At 33.1% G+C, this 18,685-nt stretch overlaps 1 protein-coding gene across 2 annotated transcripts in view; it reads right to left on the bottom strand.

Moving 5' to 3' along the window:
- Positions 1 to 1,147: 1,147 nt before the first annotated feature.
- LOC130636862 (putative elongator complex protein 1) overlaps positions 1,148 to 18,685 on the bottom strand; it is a 28,849-nt gene continuing 11,311 nt past the window's right edge. The window contains exons 5-34 of one of the 2 annotated variants that reach the window (XM_057446714.1): positions 17,624 to 17,712; positions 17,424 to 17,520; positions 17,146 to 17,236; positions 16,921 to 17,044; positions 16,504 to 16,582; positions 15,843 to 15,965; positions 14,832 to 14,921; positions 14,187 to 14,541; positions 13,821 to 13,930; positions 13,454 to 13,581; positions 13,273 to 13,375; positions 12,876 to 12,988; positions 12,430 to 12,503; positions 12,073 to 12,151; positions 11,013 to 11,092; positions 10,629 to 10,694; positions 10,247 to 10,330; positions 7,236 to 7,321; positions 6,564 to 6,712; positions 5,971 to 6,091; positions 5,645 to 5,742; positions 5,163 to 5,226; positions 4,805 to 4,942; positions 4,633 to 4,694; positions 4,075 to 4,137; positions 3,939 to 3,999; positions 3,399 to 3,615; positions 3,163 to 3,290; positions 1,500 to 1,724; positions 1,148 to 1,385 (exon numbers count right to left, since the gene is read on the bottom strand). In XM_057446714.1, coding sequence (XP_057302697.1) covers positions 1,315 to 1,385; positions 1,500 to 1,724; positions 3,163 to 3,290; positions 3,399 to 3,615; positions 3,939 to 3,999; positions 4,075 to 4,137; positions 4,633 to 4,694; positions 4,805 to 4,942; positions 5,163 to 5,226; positions 5,645 to 5,742; positions 5,971 to 6,091; positions 6,564 to 6,712; positions 7,236 to 7,321; positions 10,247 to 10,330; positions 10,629 to 10,694; positions 11,013 to 11,092; positions 12,073 to 12,151; positions 12,430 to 12,503; positions 12,876 to 12,988; positions 13,273 to 13,375; positions 13,454 to 13,581; positions 13,821 to 13,930; positions 14,187 to 14,541; positions 14,832 to 14,921; positions 15,843 to 15,965; positions 16,504 to 16,582; positions 16,921 to 17,044; positions 17,146 to 17,236; positions 17,424 to 17,520; positions 17,624 to 17,712 — 3,368 coding nt within the window. In that variant the 3' untranslated portion in view covers positions 1,148 to 1,314. Of the gene's footprint in view, positions 1,386 to 1,499; positions 1,725 to 3,162; positions 3,291 to 3,398; positions 3,616 to 3,938; positions 4,000 to 4,074; positions 4,138 to 4,632; positions 4,695 to 4,804; positions 4,943 to 5,162; positions 5,227 to 5,644; positions 5,743 to 5,970; positions 6,092 to 6,563; positions 6,713 to 7,235; positions 7,322 to 10,246; positions 10,331 to 10,628; positions 10,695 to 11,012; positions 11,093 to 12,072; positions 12,152 to 12,429; positions 12,504 to 12,875; positions 12,989 to 13,272; positions 13,376 to 13,453; positions 13,582 to 13,820; positions 13,931 to 14,186; positions 14,542 to 14,831; positions 14,922 to 15,842; positions 15,966 to 16,503; positions 16,583 to 16,920; positions 17,045 to 17,145; positions 17,237 to 17,423; positions 17,521 to 17,623; positions 17,713 to 18,685 lie in introns of those variants that run through there. The other variant, XM_057446721.1, reaches the window with a different exon arrangement.

Below are 18,685 nucleotides of genomic sequence, written 5' to 3'. Positions count from 1 at the left end.
CGCCCAAAATTTACAGCTCTTACCACCATGGAAGGGAGATTAAGAAATCTCCAGATTTTACTATTTGGTTTCAAGTAAAGAATAAAACAAATATAAACAAGAAAATACAGCAGATTTATTACACAAGTCGGATCACCGCATTTTTATATAATCTTTCTAGTTGTGTAAAGATTTCATTGCAAAGCATTTGGAACTCCAACATCGTGCGAAGAAAGCTGGACTTCCAAGAGTGAACTATGTAAGGACAACTCAAAGGTGCAATTCGATTTTTTTCGATATCAAACTGCAATCACGGCGAAGCCATAGTTAGGCTAAACGGATCTGAACGAACAATTGTGATTTCTGCAATCAAATTGATAAATTTCCATTTCGATCCAAACTGAAAGTTAAAATCACTTTAACTTTTCTTTCGGACGGAAACAAATGCAAAAACAAAATAATAATTAGCCGATAGCCAATCAAAGTTAAGTATTCTTCTTGTTCCGTTCCGTTTTGCTTTTGAGTAAATATCTAAACCCTAGCATTGGACAATAAGTTTTTCTTCCATATGTATATACGGTGATTTATAGACAAACGACTTGCGTTCTTACGGGTTAAACAGCTTTTGTCTGTTTTTCTTTCACATTGAGCATACAAGAAAGAAGCCCTGGTAAGGAGGATCAATTGCGTAACATAGTGATTCTTCCTTCTGCTTCCTCTTAATCGCCAAAGTTTTTACGGCTCACTTACTTCTCATCGATGGGATATGATTGCTTCTTAAGGCTGGTTTCTATTAACATAAAATATATTGAGCATTGCACAACTGTCGCGCATCAAGTCACCGTTACGCGTTTAAACGAAACACGTTGTGTACAACAAAAGCGGGGTAAGTGTCGCATAAATGTCGTTAATAGAATATTTTCTATCTCTGAAACAGCTCCACAACAATTACAGATTTTAATGGCAAACAATCTTTACCGTAAATTGATGGTCACATAAACAAATATCTCTTGAAATGTAGTGACTTAAGGTGGTAGTCAGTTTATTTTCCTTTGAGCCATTCGTCATTTAAACGCCTTAAAATAAAGAAACGCGCCATATAAAGCGAAATGTTTCTCATGGCAACAGTAAGTATGTTTCATCAAAAACAAAGTAAAAACAAACAAGATTCGAACAATTCCTGTCGTTCTCTTCGAATGGCATTAACAATTCTTGCCGTTCTCTTCGAATGACATTAATTTATCTGTAAATATATTCTGTGTACTTATCAAAAGAAACATAGCCATTCTTACAAAAAAAAGAAATATATTTTACAAAATATAAAATACAATTTTATTAGATACGTAGAAGATGTAGTTTCCAATTTATATCTCTCACAACAGGACGTGTAGCTGGAGGAAGTTGGTCTAAACAACGAAAGGAAAAACAGAATAATTATATCGCGGGAAAACATCTTCGCGCGGCTCTGCAGACATTTTCGCACGCTTCAAAACAAGTGAAAACACGAGCGCACGTCTTACCTTTTTCTATGGCGGGCACATTATGTCTTTGCGCTAGGATCGACTGCACCGTCGCTTCCGGACCATACGTAGACACAGCATCATTTGAAGTCGACTCGTTGTTCCAGATCTCTTTAATTTTAGTCTCGATAAGTTGAAGTAGTTCGTTTAATAAATTTTGCAAATTGGAAGCTTTCTCTTCGAAGTGGTATAATACCAGAGCTTTCAATAGCGCTGAAACTTCTTCTAAAGCAACACAAGAAAAGAGGTTAAACATCGAAGCTACATTTTCTCATCGGGTTTACGCTCAAAATCGGCAAGGTAAAATAAGAAGGATAACAAATTGCCGTCTAAACTATGTGAAAATTTTTGTACAATAGAAGTGTACAGTATCTCTTACTCAAGTATTTGCAAAACAAACAAACATTGGTTTAACATTTGGTACAAATTAGAACAATCGGTGTTATACATTGATATATATTAAAAAAAAAGTGTTAGGCCACTCTTATTGGGTTTTTGGTTTTAAATGTTGTTATTCATCATTCCTGGGATACTTTTTTTGCTTTAACTCGTGCCGTATTTCAACGTTTTGAAGCATGCATACACAAGAAAAATATCAAGGTACACGAAAGGTAACAAATACAAAAAATGCATTGCTTTAAAGGGTGGAAAGTTAATTATTAAAAAAAGCGGGAACTGTATTTATATTTCAAGGATTTCAAAGTATTTTCAAGGTGAATGATGGATAGTCAAGATGTGGTCACGCAGGCAAAAAGTGCAGTGTTTAGTGACAAAAAAGTACGGTGACTCTGTTACCGAACTTGTCATACGGGAATTACTGAAACCATCTTGTTGTACTTGCACGTGTAGACAATTTTTAAAAGTAAGCTGTTTACTTTTTATCAGCATGTGTTAGTGCGTATGTACAAATGGAGGAGTGTGAATAGGCAACTCTTACAGAAAAAAAATTCCACAAGTGAAATCTTTGCTGTTTTTTTATCTTCTCTTTTCAAATACATTTGGAAATTTGCATTTCAAAAAGCGCGAGAAATTTTTAAAAAAAAACTTTTGCGAGAACTAATTTTCGCGAAGTTGGCAAGTCCTAATATTTCACCAGAACTAAATTTTGCAAATTTCGCGAGAAAACAAATTTGAAATCATTTTGTTTCTCAATTTATACCGCTTTTTAAAGGCAATAAAAATATTGAAGAATATATTATATTTCGCTATTAAATCAGAAAAAAAATTAGTGTAAATCAAAAAACTTAATTTCGTGGAAATTAATACTCGCAAATAGCAAATTTTTCGATACTTTATCTCGGGAGCTAATTTTCGCGAAATTGACAGAGGCTAAAGGTAACTCTGACGAAAATTAATTCTTGGTAAAATTGATACTGGCAAAAATTAACTCTCGCGAAAATTACTGCTCAAAAAGTTCCTTAAGTCACATTTTAAAAAATTTAAACACCCCAAAAGTCGCAACGAACATTAACACAAAATGGGATATTCTGAGCACTGATTTTGTGGTCATGTTCCTATATTAAAATTTCACAACAGCTAAGACATTTACTTTGTTTAATACCTTAGTTTGAACCAATTGCTGGTCGTGCCAGCAATTGGTTCAAACTAAGGTATTAAACAAATTGCAAAGTTAGGTGATTTATGGTCTTTTAAGTTCACTAACCTTTCATTTGATCAGACGTTCTCACAATTTCAGCCAATGCTTCACGCAGTGCGAAGTCTTCGTGTTTACTCCCCTCTCGCAGGCTATACTTTTTGCGTGCTACTTTGCTACGACTCTTCCTCGAATGTCTACAACATAATATTATTTTTTTTTCACATTTTTAATTTCTTTAAAAAACAGACCAGTAACCCAGTTAAATAAATCGACGAGCAAGGTAAATGGCCACACGCATATACCCTGAACTTCGAGATCCTTTTGAACTTGCAGTGGTTACGGATTGACCAGTGATACTGCTAATGTCTGAATATAAATCATTATCAGGGTCATCGCGAACGCCTTCAAGAATCTCCATGTTTTCACGTGCTTTCTTTTCAACCACAACTTTTAATCGACTTTCGTAAGTTTTAAATTTAGCCTGTAAATCTTCAAGCTTTTCAACTGTCTGCTCGTAATCTGAAAAAAAGAAGGTAATAATGAGTATTATGGTCGTGGAAAATCATTTTATTGATGAAATTTTCGCGTACATTTAATATTCCGAAGTCAGCTGCTCAAACAATTGTTCGCGCGAAAAATAATTTCTCGCGCATTCGCACAATGCGCACATTTGAACATTGGAGATTTCCTCTCAGTTGAACGGAACAGATTTCGTGAAATTAAATAACGCGCGAAGGAGAATGGTTAATTAAAACGGGCGATCACGGTAACATTTTTACGCTTGATTTTTAAACTTATAATCCTCATAAAAAATTACAGAAAGACAACTATTGACAACATACGGTTGTGAATCGAGGGCTTCAAATTCGTTTCAATCAAGTCATCGCGCTCATGTTTTTTAATCTAAAACATAACGATAATATTAATAACAAAACATTGTCAATAACTACATTATGAAACAAAATAAAAGATTTTTACCAGTTGCAACGCCTTAAACCACAGTCCACCATCCAGGAAACATACTACACATTCTTCCACATCCTACACAAAGAACAACAATACAACACGTCTATAAAAACGAAAAAGAACAATGTATATTGATTATCCCCATCACAACACGTCTGTGAAAATGGCATTGAAAACACCTCACAGGAATTCATTTTTGCTAATTTTGCGACGATTTCGCAAAAAAAAGTTCCCGCAAAATTGGGAAACTTGCTATTTTTGAAAATTAATTATCGTAAAATCTGGATTTTTATCCCTTTTAAAATGAGAAATTCAACTGAGTTGTCTCTATCTTATGTTTCTCACAAACCCCTTCTTAAGACTCTGAAACGTATGCTCTTACAAAGTAGTTAATATGAAAGCAATATGGTAAAGTTCGCTAGCAACAAAAACATAAGACCATTTAAAAAATCAAACGTCCAGTATAGTTATAGAAAAGAATAGTGAAACGACCACCATTAAAGGAAAATAAAATCAGTTCAGATTGTCGTTGTGTGAACAACCTGTACGTATACCCGATCAAGCACCAACCTGTACGTAAACTTCAAGTAGAAATGCTGCTTCGTCGTACAGACGGTTTGATTTCAATTTTTCTAAAAAAAAAAGAAACAAAAATTATTGTGAATTTTATCCTTAAACTTCTCCTCCTAATTCTTGCTAGGCCTTTACGATGGAGGATCCTAAATATTATTTATTTACAAACCGCTTAACTCTCTGCACAATTTAATGATTTGATCGTTCGGGTAAGCGAGTTCTTTCGCTTCAGTTAACACCATACTCCAGTTATTCGTTTGTAAGAATGCTTCTAGTGCTTCTCGATGGTGTCCACTCCGACTGAGAACTAAACAAGGTTTATATTATATACACAACCAGGGCAACCACACATCAAATTTACGGATAGACAAGCAGGTTAATGATACAGGTGAAATATACGAGCCGAATAAGAAATTACAGACTTAAACCTTAGCGTATAAGATGTTTAAGTTCTGTATTAATGCTGCTAAATTTGGTACGCTTTTTAAAGGAAACAAGTGAATTTGCTAAAAAAAAAAAAACTCCACCTATGCCTGCATCTTCGTGTAGTTTTTGCTGTCGCAAATATTCACCATATTGAAGACTTAGTTTCTAAAACAAAAATGAAACAATAGATAGAACAAACAAACAATAAAATAACTGCTTCTAAATAAAACAATTCAACCAAAAATTACATTTCTGATGTAATCAACGATTGCAAATCAACTTTGAATTTTTAGTTTATTTTTTTCTAGTTTGACTGAGCGAACTAGATTGTGTTTCGGTAAGAACTGACTTTCCTGCAAATTCAAGGTTTTCTAAATGATACCATCAGAAGTACGGAAAAATAAAGAAGGAAAATACAACTGGACATAAAACAATCCAAGAAATTACACCTTAATATCAATATATCGTGATAAAAACACTTATTTCAAATTTTAACTTCCACACTTTATCAGAGCAAACTCTACTAAAGAAGATAAAATAAAGACGCGGACCAAATGAAAACACTATCCTGCTTCATACTTACCCTGTATTGTTCAGACGTGACTGGAAACAACTTTAAAGCCTGACGATGCAATTTTTGCTCTTTAACGAACTCCAAGCACTCGTTAAAACAGTCTTCACCTGAAGTTACATAAAAACAACATCTATTACAGTGTTGTTGCCAAAAATACAATCGTTTCGGCGTGCAAAACTACACTTAACTGAAGAAACACATCAGGCTAATTTTTAAGAATGTTTTATCAACAGAATCTCTACATTCATTCGATTTCCAAAGTTTTTTCAGCTCAATACCAAGTTATTTCTACGACAGAAGCAAAGAGCAAAAAATAGCGACATAGGTGTACATACATTTAACAAGTGAAACTAATGCTTTCTGATACTTCTTCAAATATTTATCGATTGAGTAGTGCTGATAATTTGTTTCCATGTTGCGAAAGTTATTTAAAAAAGGAAGGTATTCTTTTGGATCCTAAAACAAGTGGAATAAAATTTACAACAATTTGATTGGTCCTTCAACTAAGACTTTTATTTAAAACCACCTATATCTGCCAGAATATTTAAAAATCACGCCACTAAAAGCTGAATAATATAAGATGATATGTAAAAGGATGAAGAACCGTGGTTTGTTTTAAACATTTCGGTATGTCCAGCAAAGATTCCATGATTATTTGCCAATGATACAAAAGTTTTATTGGCTGACCCACTGCGCACAGGATAAGCTTGCAGATGTCTGAAAATCCTTTATCACAAAAATTGAAATCGTTCTTTCAAATTTTTATATTTTGCAATTGCTTTTGTGATGATTTTGAAACTCTCGTCTGACAATTCTAATTGCATGTTTAACATATCCAATCATAGAGAGTAACTTGCTGACCGAATGTGCAGATCTTAATTATTAAGCTTTTGAGATCTCTCCGTCACCATCAAAACTAGTTACTAACCTTTTGGGATCTCTCTGCCACCATCAAAACAATCTTGAAATCATACAGACCAAGGGCTATATCAAACAGTTGATTTACATCGATGAGATATAAAATGTAATTTAACGCCTTATCATAAGAGACACTGTTGTTTTCGTTTGATGGATGATCTGGTAAAAAAAAAGAAGAAAACATAACTTCTTTTACGTCTAGTTAAAATTCTAACCTTGGTAACATTTGCTGCAACCATTAAAAAACGAAATGAAGAAGTCGAAGGGTTAACTTGCATCCTTAACTGCATTATTCCTTGGGCAACTAGAAAACTAGACTGCACACGAATAAGATGTATGAAGACAGTGTAGTGGTAGCGCTGTCAACTTGTGATCATAAGCTTGAAAATTCGAGTTTCCAGTCTGGTGCACTTTAAATGTATATAGTAACGAGTAATGTAAATAGACAGCTTTTAGGATGGAATCCTCAACGACGTTTTGTTACTTATTTATGCCAGCCAATGTATGTTATAGATTTAAAAGTATGGAACTACAATCTGTAAACATGAATCCCATATTCCTTAAGCAGCCCCTATCAATATCTTTGCTAATTACAAGAGCACCAAATAATGCTATCATAACGCTGTTTTATAAAGAGAGAGAGAATAATTTATGTTTATTTAAAAATAATTTGTTAAATTACCTTTTAAGTGTTTTATTTTCACTAATACTGTCTCTAGATCGGGTGATGACTGTTTTGCATAGGTTGTTAATAATGCGAGAAAATATCTAAATAAATTTTCAACTTAGAAAAGAAGGTAAGAAGATAACTCTCACCATGAAACCTCCGCAAACACTTGCAGGACAAATATAGTGTGTTTCTAGAGAGGCGTCTTCACTTCGTATGAGCAAGAAAAATTAAAATTTACCAATCGGGTTGTGTTTGTTAGTCCCTCGTCATTCTTCCTCATTGTTTAAATTCAAGAATTAGGCGTCAAGAAATTATTGAAAAATACGACAAAGAAAGAAATTAATGTTTTTAATGAGATATTAGTCTTAAAAGTGGTATGGAATTTAGAAGCGTTATTACAATAAAAATAATTTGTTAATTAAATAATTAAAACAAACACTCCTATTAGTTCTAATAGACCTATTTCCATATCCATTTTCGTTCCGCGGAATATACATACCAAAATACCGAATAACATGAAAATGAGATTAGTTATGAGCAAATTTTAGGTTTGCAGTAAAGAAGTCCAGATATGGTTTGTTTACTTGCTATATTTAAGATTTCGGATTACATACGAGATCTTATTAAAACGGGCGGTCTTTTTCTTCTTTTTCTTCTATGACCGATTTTTTAACCAATTGCTGTAACGTCACGACATTTGAATTCCGACCTGACCCCGCGTCCCAGCGCTACTCCAGCTGTGTGCGTATCTTGAAATTCGTTAAGTTGGGAAAAGAATGAAGACGCGTTACGAATTTGATCACAAATATTGTTATAGACTGTTATTTTAATATTATTTGATGAGCTATGCTAGATACTTCTTCCCAAATTTTCGTTTCCAGTTATGTTTTTAACCAGGCGGATTTTGTTCAACTAAACCGAGCTCTAAGGCTTAAGGTACGAGTCGTGCTGCGAATTAGAATATTTGATTGGGTTAGTATAATTATTTAACTCCCTAAATCTCAGTTCTATCAACGTTTAAGATATTCTCTTCATTGTGTCTATGTTTTCACATGTTAAAATGAAAATATCATCACGTTTTCTAGGCATGTGTAAATCTGAAACAAACCAATTTCAAGATTTTAGCTAGCTAACGTAGATTTCAATGCAGCATCCTGCTGAAGCCAGTTAGCTGTAGCTAGCCATATTTATTTTGATTACTTTAAAGTTTGGTTTATTATTATTTATTTTTATGTTGGGATTGTGGCTCTCTTCTAGCTAGCTCTTTAGCTACTTCTGGCTGAAGAGTAAAAGTAGCCAAATGCAGTTTGGCTAGCTACAACAAAATTCTTAATCAATATTTCTTATGCTAAATGCAGTTAGTAGGTAGCGACACCTTTTATTAGTGTCATGAAAACTTACTCTGCAAAATAGAATTGCTGAGTGATTTTTTTTAGCTGGACAGGGTAAAGACAGGCTGTTTCTCCCGTGTTTTAATTTAAAAGTTGCAATAAAGTGTTTTTGCAAAAAAGGGTATTATGCCTATATGGATATGTATCATTGTTTGCCTTTATGAATCCCTCAGCCCAGAGTAATATTTATTTTTTAACTTTTAGCGTGAACATTCTCTGAAAAATAAAAAGGTTGGCCAACAGTAAACTGTTTTTATTTTAGCTAAAATTGTGAAAAGTTATTTTTTTTTTAAATATTATACAGCGGCACAGTTTACATTTCTTATTAATCGCTCTTTCAGGCGTTCAAAACCAGGTAACACAGCTACTTGTGGCTTAACCCAGCGTTTCGACTCCAGGTTGCCCGCCTTGCCTAAATGTTAATACCACGGAATGCCATTTTGGATTTAGTCTCTATTGTTAATTAAACCTTTTTGTTTCTTTCGCCTACTTCTATTTCTTTTTTTGTTTTTAAACTTGTAGGATCCAACTTTATGGTCAAATCTTAGATATCTTAAACTTGATAAAGATTTTAGTCATGTCGCAGGTTTAATAAAACATTTCCAAAATATCGCTACACCACAAGCAATAATATGTAATAAATTGATATGCTAAAAAGTCTTCGTTTCGTTCTTATGAATGTTAAGTGTATGGCGGTGTTGTTAAAGTATTAATTTTCACAAATCACTTTTTTGTACATTTTTCAAAAAACGGAACAACATTGTAAAAGTTCTGTACAAAACAGGCTACTGGCGACCTAGGCATAGGGAACAAACTTGCACATGAATAAGAATCCGAATCTTTTAGCCTGCAAGGGCTTTTCATTGCCACATTAATTTGACATACAGACTGTTATTAACATTTGCTGATAATATGGGATAATAGCATATATCATTGGGCCGTTCTAATGCTTTTTGTTTATTATTCTTGGTGTTAAATGAACAAGGTATTAGCTAGCTTTGAATATATGAGTAGCTTAGCTAGTTGGCTGACTCACTTGTTCCAAACAAACGTGAAATTTCAAGCTCTTTACCAAATGGTGATGTTGCTGGTATGTATCCTATTTCATGTAAACGAAAAACAAAATATCTGGACAAAGGACCTGGTTTTTAAGAACATTTAGACTGAGATATTGACAAACATTAAGTACGTTTACATTTAAATTCTTATAAGAAAAAGTATATTATTTTATACTTTTACTCATGCAGCTAAGCTATAGCTACAACCCTGGAAAAAATACTTGTGAAAATGTGATAAAAAATCTACCTTTTTTGTATTCTTGATGTCAAAAACTCTTTACTGTCCCCTCCTTTCCTTCTCGTTTTCATGTTATTCTGCATTTTCGCATGCATATTTCGCGGAGCAAAATGGATACTGAAAAAGGTCTTTTTTGCAATCAAATGACTGCCCGGGCGCCATATTTTATTTTACTGATAACGGATGCTGATTTGAAAGAGGGGAAGGTGGAGAGAAGCAAATCTATTGACATTACTATCTCATTTATTAATCTGAATAGTCTGGTGGTAAAGATTTTAAATCTACAAATACGGTGAATTGTGAGTTTCTAAAATGTCCAAAAAATATATAACTTACTTCTCATTACCAGACCGCTCAATAGCATCTCTTACAGCCTGACAAACTATGTCTACTTTGGTGGAAGAAGTCTTTTTTCGATTACTAAAAAATAGCAAAAAATAGCAAAAGAGAATAACGATATTTAACTGTTTGGTGCCCTTGTAATAGAGCTTTTAAACCTTTACCAGCATAAAAGAGTATTAACATATTAGGTTTAGTTTACAGACTGTGGTTCTTGCACAGCTTAACAAAAAGTTTTAATTGTGCTAGGATACACTTTGTATATACCAACATATACAGCTATAATTTCAAAACACTTATATCATTGACTAGACGTGACATGTTTACGCAGATCTTTTGTCATTCTAAAAACTAAAGACATTAATACAATATTACTTACGCATCAGTTGCAACTTCTCCATGTTGATAGAAAGGAAAATATAACGTGGAGCACACATCTTCGGGCCTGTACATAACAGAGAAATAACATAAGTGAAGCAAACGTCTTCAAGTCTGTACATAACAGAGAAAAAACAGAAGTAGAGCAAACATCTTCGGGCCTGCACATAACAGAGAACAAACACAAGTAGAGCAAACATCTTGGGCCTGTACATAACAGAGAACAAACACAAGTAGAGCGAACATCTTCAGGCCTGTACATAACAGAGAACACACGCAAGCAAAGCAAACATTTTCGGGTCTGTACATAACAAAGAAAACAAAACTTAAAAAGAAACACATTTTGTTTGCAATCAAAGAAATCTAGTAGATTGTAAAAACTTACGTTAAGTCAGCTAAAAACAAATTCAAGTAATTTATGGTAGGAATGTCTTTGATAAACTTATTCACGTTTTCCAGAAAAAGCTAAAATAAATAAGAGAAGTCGCTTATTTTAAGCATCCTAAGAGTAGAAATTAATTAAAAAAAAAAGTTTATGGAATTAAAGTTTGTGAATAACCACAGGAATGACCACAAAATGCGGAATGAAATATTTATTATAATATGCACATTTTTATTAAAATTGCGACATAGTAACGCTAGGACAGCTACTTTTTTGTCTGAAGCGAATTTTAATTCCAAACGAGCCGGTAATAGAGTGAATTGCAAAATATCTGTCCTTGTTTGGAAAATGTTTAATTAAGTTAGAAAACAATAATTTCGCTTTGTTTTTTTTTTCACATATTTTTTCCACGTCTCTCCTTAACATAGTTATACTCGAAACGAGAAGTCTATAAAAGTCGCTGTTAAAGAAACTAATTTCCAATTTTATAAATTGGCGAAACAGAGAAGAATATTACATCACACTCATTTTAATTTACTTTGATATTCGTATCACACACTTGACATAACAAAAATTATAGTCATGTAATGGTGACTTGTTATTTCCAAAGCATACGTCATTCCAATAAGGATACGTTATTCTGAAAAACATATGTTATTTCGATAAGCATACGTTATTTGACAAGCCTACGTTATTTGAAAAACTTACATTATCCGATAAGCATACGTTATTCAAAAAACATACGTTATGCGATAAGCATACGTTATTCGAAAAACATACGTTATCCGATAAGAATACGTTTTTCGATAAGCATACGTTATTCGAAAAACATACGTTATGCAATAAGCATACGTTATTCGAAAAACATATGTTATCCGATAAGCATAAGTTTTTTGATAAGCATACGTTATTCGAAAAACATATGTTATGTGATAAGCATACGTTATTCGAAAAACATACATTATCCGATAAGCATACGTTTTTCGATAAGCATACGTTATTCCGATAAGCATACCTTATCCGAACCATAAACAGGCTGTTAATAATAAAAGTCAAAACTAACCTTGGGGTTGTGATCATAGATTAGATTCAAATTAATTCGATTCCGTCTCATCACTTCAAACGCTTTCTCATAATTCAAACTAAATAAAGTTTTCAACATTGGAAAAAGACAACTTTTGTGTTCAAATTATACACCAGAAATGTAGGAGCACAATGCATGCACCAAAAAAGCAGCGTATTTGAAATAAAAATTTTATGCCGAAATAAAAAAAAAATCAAATTCACAGTAAGATACTTTAACTTTACCAAAAAATAATTTGAAGACTTTTTTTGAAGTCTGACATAGTCAACAGCAAAAGAATGTTACTTTTTATAGGACAAAAATACAGGTTGGTTAAAATAAATATGGACTGCATACTTGTTTAATAACTTCTGCAGGCAACTAACAACTAATGCACGTGGATGAATACATTCCAAATTACCACGTGGCATCTACGAAAAAAAGTTATGATTCAATACCTGACTTTTTTTTAGTAAACGGTTTACCTGGGTTTTTTATTTCACATCATCACTAGTGTTAAAAGCTACTTAAAAACATGTAGTTTCAAATTTCAATGTTGTCAATGTCGATCCTGCTGTACCTTGAAGTTTAGATAAAAAAAAGTAAGTGGTCAAACAAACACCCCTTTGGGAGGAACAAATTGGGAAGAGCAAGTTGGGAGGGTTTATCAAGTTGACAAGGGATGCACAAAACAACACTTCGTACTTCAAAAAAATTAAAAAATAAATAGGTGGTAACTGCTTGCTTAGACTTAAAGAAAGAGGCACAATAACAAGTACAGTAAAGTTAGAATGTGGAGTTACCTGCAACACGACTGCTGTTCCTTGATGTACGGCAGTGACAAGTTTTGAACCTCTCTCAACACGTCGAACAGCTTCATCAACACAATACGTGCATTCATCATCCAGCTTTGTGACTAAAAATGACAAGAAAATGTCCAAATATTCAATTGGTGATTAATCTCGAAACAATTAAATCGCTTTCAATTCTTTGGATGTCATAAAACTAAACAAAGCCGAACTTGAATGCTTATACCACCATCCTATGTTTTCTTGAAATGTCAAAATTGGATGATTAGCTAATAGCTATAAAGAAGAACATGTTTTAATTGTTTTCCTTGTCTCAATTAATACATAACCCCTTTTTTATTTACAAAAATGTTAAACAAAGTAAAATATTTTTATAATCTATAAAACTCACCTTTCGCAAGTGAATTAAGGTAAACACTCCTCAATGTGTGACTATGTGTTGTTAGCAAAAGAAACTCCTCGTGCAATAAAAACGATGTACAATTGCTAGCTATCTAAAAAACACAGACAAAGAAGTATCAAATGAAACCCACACTTAAGCATTACGGAAATGCATGTCCTCGTAGATGTACCTCTTTTTTATTCATGAACAAACGATGATGCTTTGTCAAACCAAAAGCTATATCTTCGCCATTAAATTTTGTGCACGCTACACGAGAGCAACCTTGTGGAAGCGAGCAATCGGTGACAGTGTATGACTCTAAGATGAAAACAGAACTATGTTACACACACATTTACGATTAGCATACATTCAGAGATCACTTTTTTACCTTGTTTTCCACTGGATGCTTTTTTAAAAATTTCCATTACTGACGTGTACAGTTACGTACAAGCATCCCAACTACATCACGTAAAGTCAGTATGAGAAGTATTCGAATCCTTACTGAATTAGTCATTGCAGACAACAAAAAAAATGAACGAAATTGGAAGTTCCACTACCTTGATTTATTCTTAAGATGTGCCCTCGCCAATCTTGTGCTAAAAGGCATTGTTGAGAATCTTCACTTCGAAACAACATAATGAGGTTTTCAGTCACTCGCAGTTTAGAACTAAAACACAAGATCATTTTGGTATAATCAGAAAATAAATCTAATATCACCACAGAAGCTGATGATTTTGGCGATTCTTTGTCTAGATTTAAGAAGAGCATTACTCCCGTCAAAGATTTCGTTGCTACACTTCTCTGTATGTTATTTCGAAGAGTATTTGGTTCAAAGTATACACAATGATAAGACCATGACATAACTAACAGCAAGAACACCTAAAAAATGCCCATAAGGCTTTCATACCATTATTACATCTCACCTAATATTTAAACAAACTTTGCTGTTTTCCTCAGAAAGACTCAAAAAGAGAACATAATTCCCCTCTGTGTCATCCACAAGTGCGGCGATAAGATTTTCTTTTAGCCAGACTATACACCTTAAACAGCATGACATTAACTCGTCACGAGATTGCAGTTTGATCGGCTTGTCGTAAGCATTCTCTTCGGTGTATTTCATAAGATAAAAGCTGCTATCAGAGACTTGTGTGATAATGTCGTGTCTGGTTGTGTCAACACCAAATGCAACAAGGTTTATTGAACAGTCTAGATTGATAGTATGTGCAGCCATGGGTGGTGGAAGGATCATTTTCTTAAACGGTGTAAGCAATAATTTCACTACAAAAAAAAAATTTTTTTAATGAACTGTGTGTTTGGTTATTTTAATATTTTGTTACCTGTACTTAATAACTATACAAGATTGAATTTAATTTATGAAAAAAATTAAGCTGGTCAACGAAACAATGCAGTAAAAAAAATCAGCAACAGAGGATACAAAATCTATAATTTTTTAATATAAATACTTTTCGTTTAAACGATTTCTTGAATGACAAGATTTTATGTCCAAAAATTCGTCCTGCGTAACCATAATAAAAACATTAAAAAAAAGAATGATAAATAAAACCTACTTCCATCAATAACAGCCACCATGGACAAGTGGTCTTCTCCCATGCTTTGAATGATGTCATATTTATAAATATGTTGCATGTAAATACCATCTGAAAAAGGGAAAAAACAACTCTTTACCGCGTAGTGAGAATCTCATCAACGCAAAACATACTCTGATTTCAGAAGGTTGCTTAAATGAGTAGATTTTCCCAAAATGACAGGTTCATCCAACATACATATTACATGCATTAGATGGTAACTCTATTTCATGTATTTTTAGCACAAAATAGTGATCCAGCTACCGTATTGAATAAATTATAGTTAACTCTCTCTCTCCCTCTATTTCTTTTTATTTTGAATCCCATTGGGAAAGACTAAAATTTGAATTAGAGAGAGATTCGAATTATTGAAAGATGGGTTTTTTAATTTTGGTCACACTGCAGATTAAAAATAAATGAAGCAACGCGTTTCTTTTTTTTAATTAAATCTTCCTATTTTAAGTTCAAAAAAACTTTATACTTAAGCTTTAGCTTGCTTTATGAGAAGTCTCTTGACTAACTTAACTCTTTAAAACTCTTCGTAAAACAAGTTTCACAGCAACTTGTTTTACGCAAACATTAAAGGAAGGGTTCTGAATTCAAAACATGACGGTATCATAATGACCAGTTTATGGTTCATGGTAAAACTACATATAAAATTCAAATTAGAGAGAATTTTTACAAGGGACTTGAAATTTTTGGATCAGGTGGAGTAAAGCGCACAGCTACTATGGTAGAAACTATTTGTTGGCTTGTGGAAAAAATTGCTGAGAGTTCTCCCATTGTACATATTTTCCACATCAGTACTTCCTGCATCGTTTGCCTGTTAACATGATGGATGGCTGAAAAAAAGCTGCAGTGGAACCATTTTGAGCACATGGAAAATATTATTATCAGAAAAATAAAATTGAAATTACATGTTAGCAAAAAGCTTGAAAAACACAAGTTGGTAGACAGATTGATATAAGACCAAAATGTAAGTATTTATAATACCTGATTTTAATATATGAAGTTTGTAGCTATCTTCTGGGTCCCAAGTGACACAAGGTTTTGAGTCACCTGTATTTATTTCTTGTTTTAAATACCAATGATAATTATTAACTGTCCAAAGTTGAACTGAAAGAAATTGACAAACATTTAAATCTTCAAAAAAGGAATGTCCACCATAAAAATTTTAGTCCATGAGTGAGGTATCAGATATCAAACTTCAGCACATGACTAATAACATCTGATAGGGCTTAAATAATTATTTGTTTGCCCTAACCTAAGTTACAAAATAGAATTATGGTCAGTTGGCAAAAATGTTTTTGGTCATCTTAAAAACAAACAAATCATTCCTAACATAAAAGAAAAAAATACACGAGGATAAGCACTAAACCTGTGACTGACAGGGCTATCATTGCTTAAGCTAAGGGTTGGACATTGGTGAGTTTTATTGAAAAATCTTTGTCCCCAGTTTTCCAATTTTACCAAGCGAAATATTTAGGGTAGTCAATATTTTGTTAGGGTTACTGCAAACAAAAATTATTACAAAGCGGCATAGAAAGAAGAATTAGACAAAATGAAAAGCACTTAGTAGTAAAAAACAGAAACATGGAAAAATGACTAAAAATATAAAACACATTTGAAACATATTCTTAATAAACAGACTTACCAGAGAACATTCCAGACACTGTGTCTCTCAATATCAATGTAAATACATCAGAATCCATATTCCAACTCATTTCAACAATCTAAAAAGCAAACAAAAAATTAAAGCACTGTATAATTGAACATGTTTTATATAACTAGAGTTCACATTTTTATTTCAAAGATTTGTTAAAACGATACATGCCTTCAAAGAAAATTCCACATTGGTTAAAACACAAAGTACAAAAATTAATTTGTACAATACGTATGACAGCATATTTAGTACCAAGCTAGCTGCAAAGAAATGGTTATGGCACACATTTATTACAATAAAACGTTCTTAAATTCCTCAGGCTTTAGAATTCCTGTTAGTTCTGATAACTTTAGCCTTTGCAACCGACTAAAATAGATATTTTACAAAAAAATAAATTTGTAAACTTACAACTTTTTGGTCTTTGTTATACGGTAATGTAAATTCACCATGTTGTAATCCGTTCTTTTCTAAGAAAATAATATCGTGTTTATTCGGCTTCTGTTGAGACGTTGCAATTAAGTTACCAGAAGGTCTGAAAATGAAACAAGCAAGCACAAAAGTTGTAAATCTAAGAGAAACGCTGATTAAATTTCTTTGCAAAGTTATGTTTATGCCACAAAAATCTCATTGTACCTCCAAGAAATAAAATTTTCCAGTCCTTCCAAAACTTCATTTGTAGCTTGGAGGGTACCATCACGATCATATATCCTAACATACCTTCGGTCTAAGAAACAAAAATATATTCAAACTGTGGTTTAACTAGACCACACACCTCTGCAATATGGTCAGCACAGAGATATCAATGACTAATAAACAAGTCAACAAAAAGAAGAATTGATTCCTACGTTGCAAAAAGAAAGAAAACTTTGATGTTAACTAAAAGTTATTTTAACCTTATTGGCCATAAGTACCTTCATTTCTATTGACAGATGATATACAGAAATACTGCCCATCCCCACGCCAAGATACTTCTGTTCTTTTGTCGTCTAAAGACAATATTTGAGATACCTGAAAAAAAAAAGAGTTTATTTTTAACAGTAACAAAAATTTAATAAACAGAACACACTAGCATCTTTTGTGCACATAACATATAAGACAATTGCTTTTGAACCTTGTTTTCTTTTTGTTGAGCTGCCTCTTTTCCTTCTGATCCATGGAATTGAGTTTCCTTTTTACCCCAACCAACATTAACAGGCATTGCTAAGAAAACAATCTTTGCATTTTCAAAATTCAAAGTATTCTTAAATGGATACATAACAGATTATAATGTTGTACTGGGAAATGCAAATCCTGAGATTGAAAGTGAGGTCTGTTACCTTGATCATGTTGTACTTTGCAGAACAACATGAAAACCAGTATCTGTTTTATTACTGAACTGCATTTCATGTTTTTTGATGTAATTTTTTATTATGTAAACATTTTGAAGTCACCAGGGAAGAAAAAACAGCATGTTCGATTTTGATACTTTTCAAATTCAATTTTAAACTTTTTTAACTTCACAAAACAAAAATCCACTCAGGCAGGAGTACATTGGAAAAGAGAATCATAACTTAAATTTTGATGTTGCCCGTCAATACATAATGATTTATTTTCAACTGTTTTAAGTAATAAGTACATTGTAATGGCTTCGTAAATTTGAATTAAGCTATTGACGTTAAATTAAAGTCTTTGAGGTGCCGTAGATTAGTGGTTATAGCTCTTGTACTCTGTGCAGGAGACCGGGATTCGATTCCTCTTGGCGGCGATTCAACATGGGCGAGTGAATGTTACCATAGCCCCGGGTTAACCCAAGCCATGTAAGGGGAAATTAAGAAGATGGCACACTGCGTACAGTGTGCCATCTTCCCGTTGGATGTTGCCAGTTGTCTAGTAGAACGCGGGCCATAATTGGGTCTGCTTAGCTCAAAATGAGCATTAAATACTCTAGGGCTCTCCATCTGGCCATAGCCCCTCCTGGAAATAATAGACAGGGTATATTCCTCAATATTTGTGAGGCTAGCCATGTAAAATATGCACATCTATCTATCTATCTTGACGTTGTGTTGTTTAATTTGTCGATTCGCATATAAGACATATTTTTCAGCGACTTAAAAGAAAAATGGACATAACATAAGCATCGTATATCGAAACATTCACAAAACAAATTTAAATCATTGTTTATGTGAATTGAAAG

This window comes from Hydractinia symbiolongicarpus, chromosome 1 (genome assembly GCF_029227915.1).
Source record: "Hydractinia symbiolongicarpus strain clone_291-10 chromosome 1, HSymV2.1, whole genome shotgun sequence".
NCBI lineage: Eukaryota > Metazoa > Cnidaria > Hydrozoa > Anthoathecata > Hydractiniidae > Hydractinia > Hydractinia symbiolongicarpus.
This window is presented reverse-complemented; position numbering and strand designations above follow the sequence as displayed.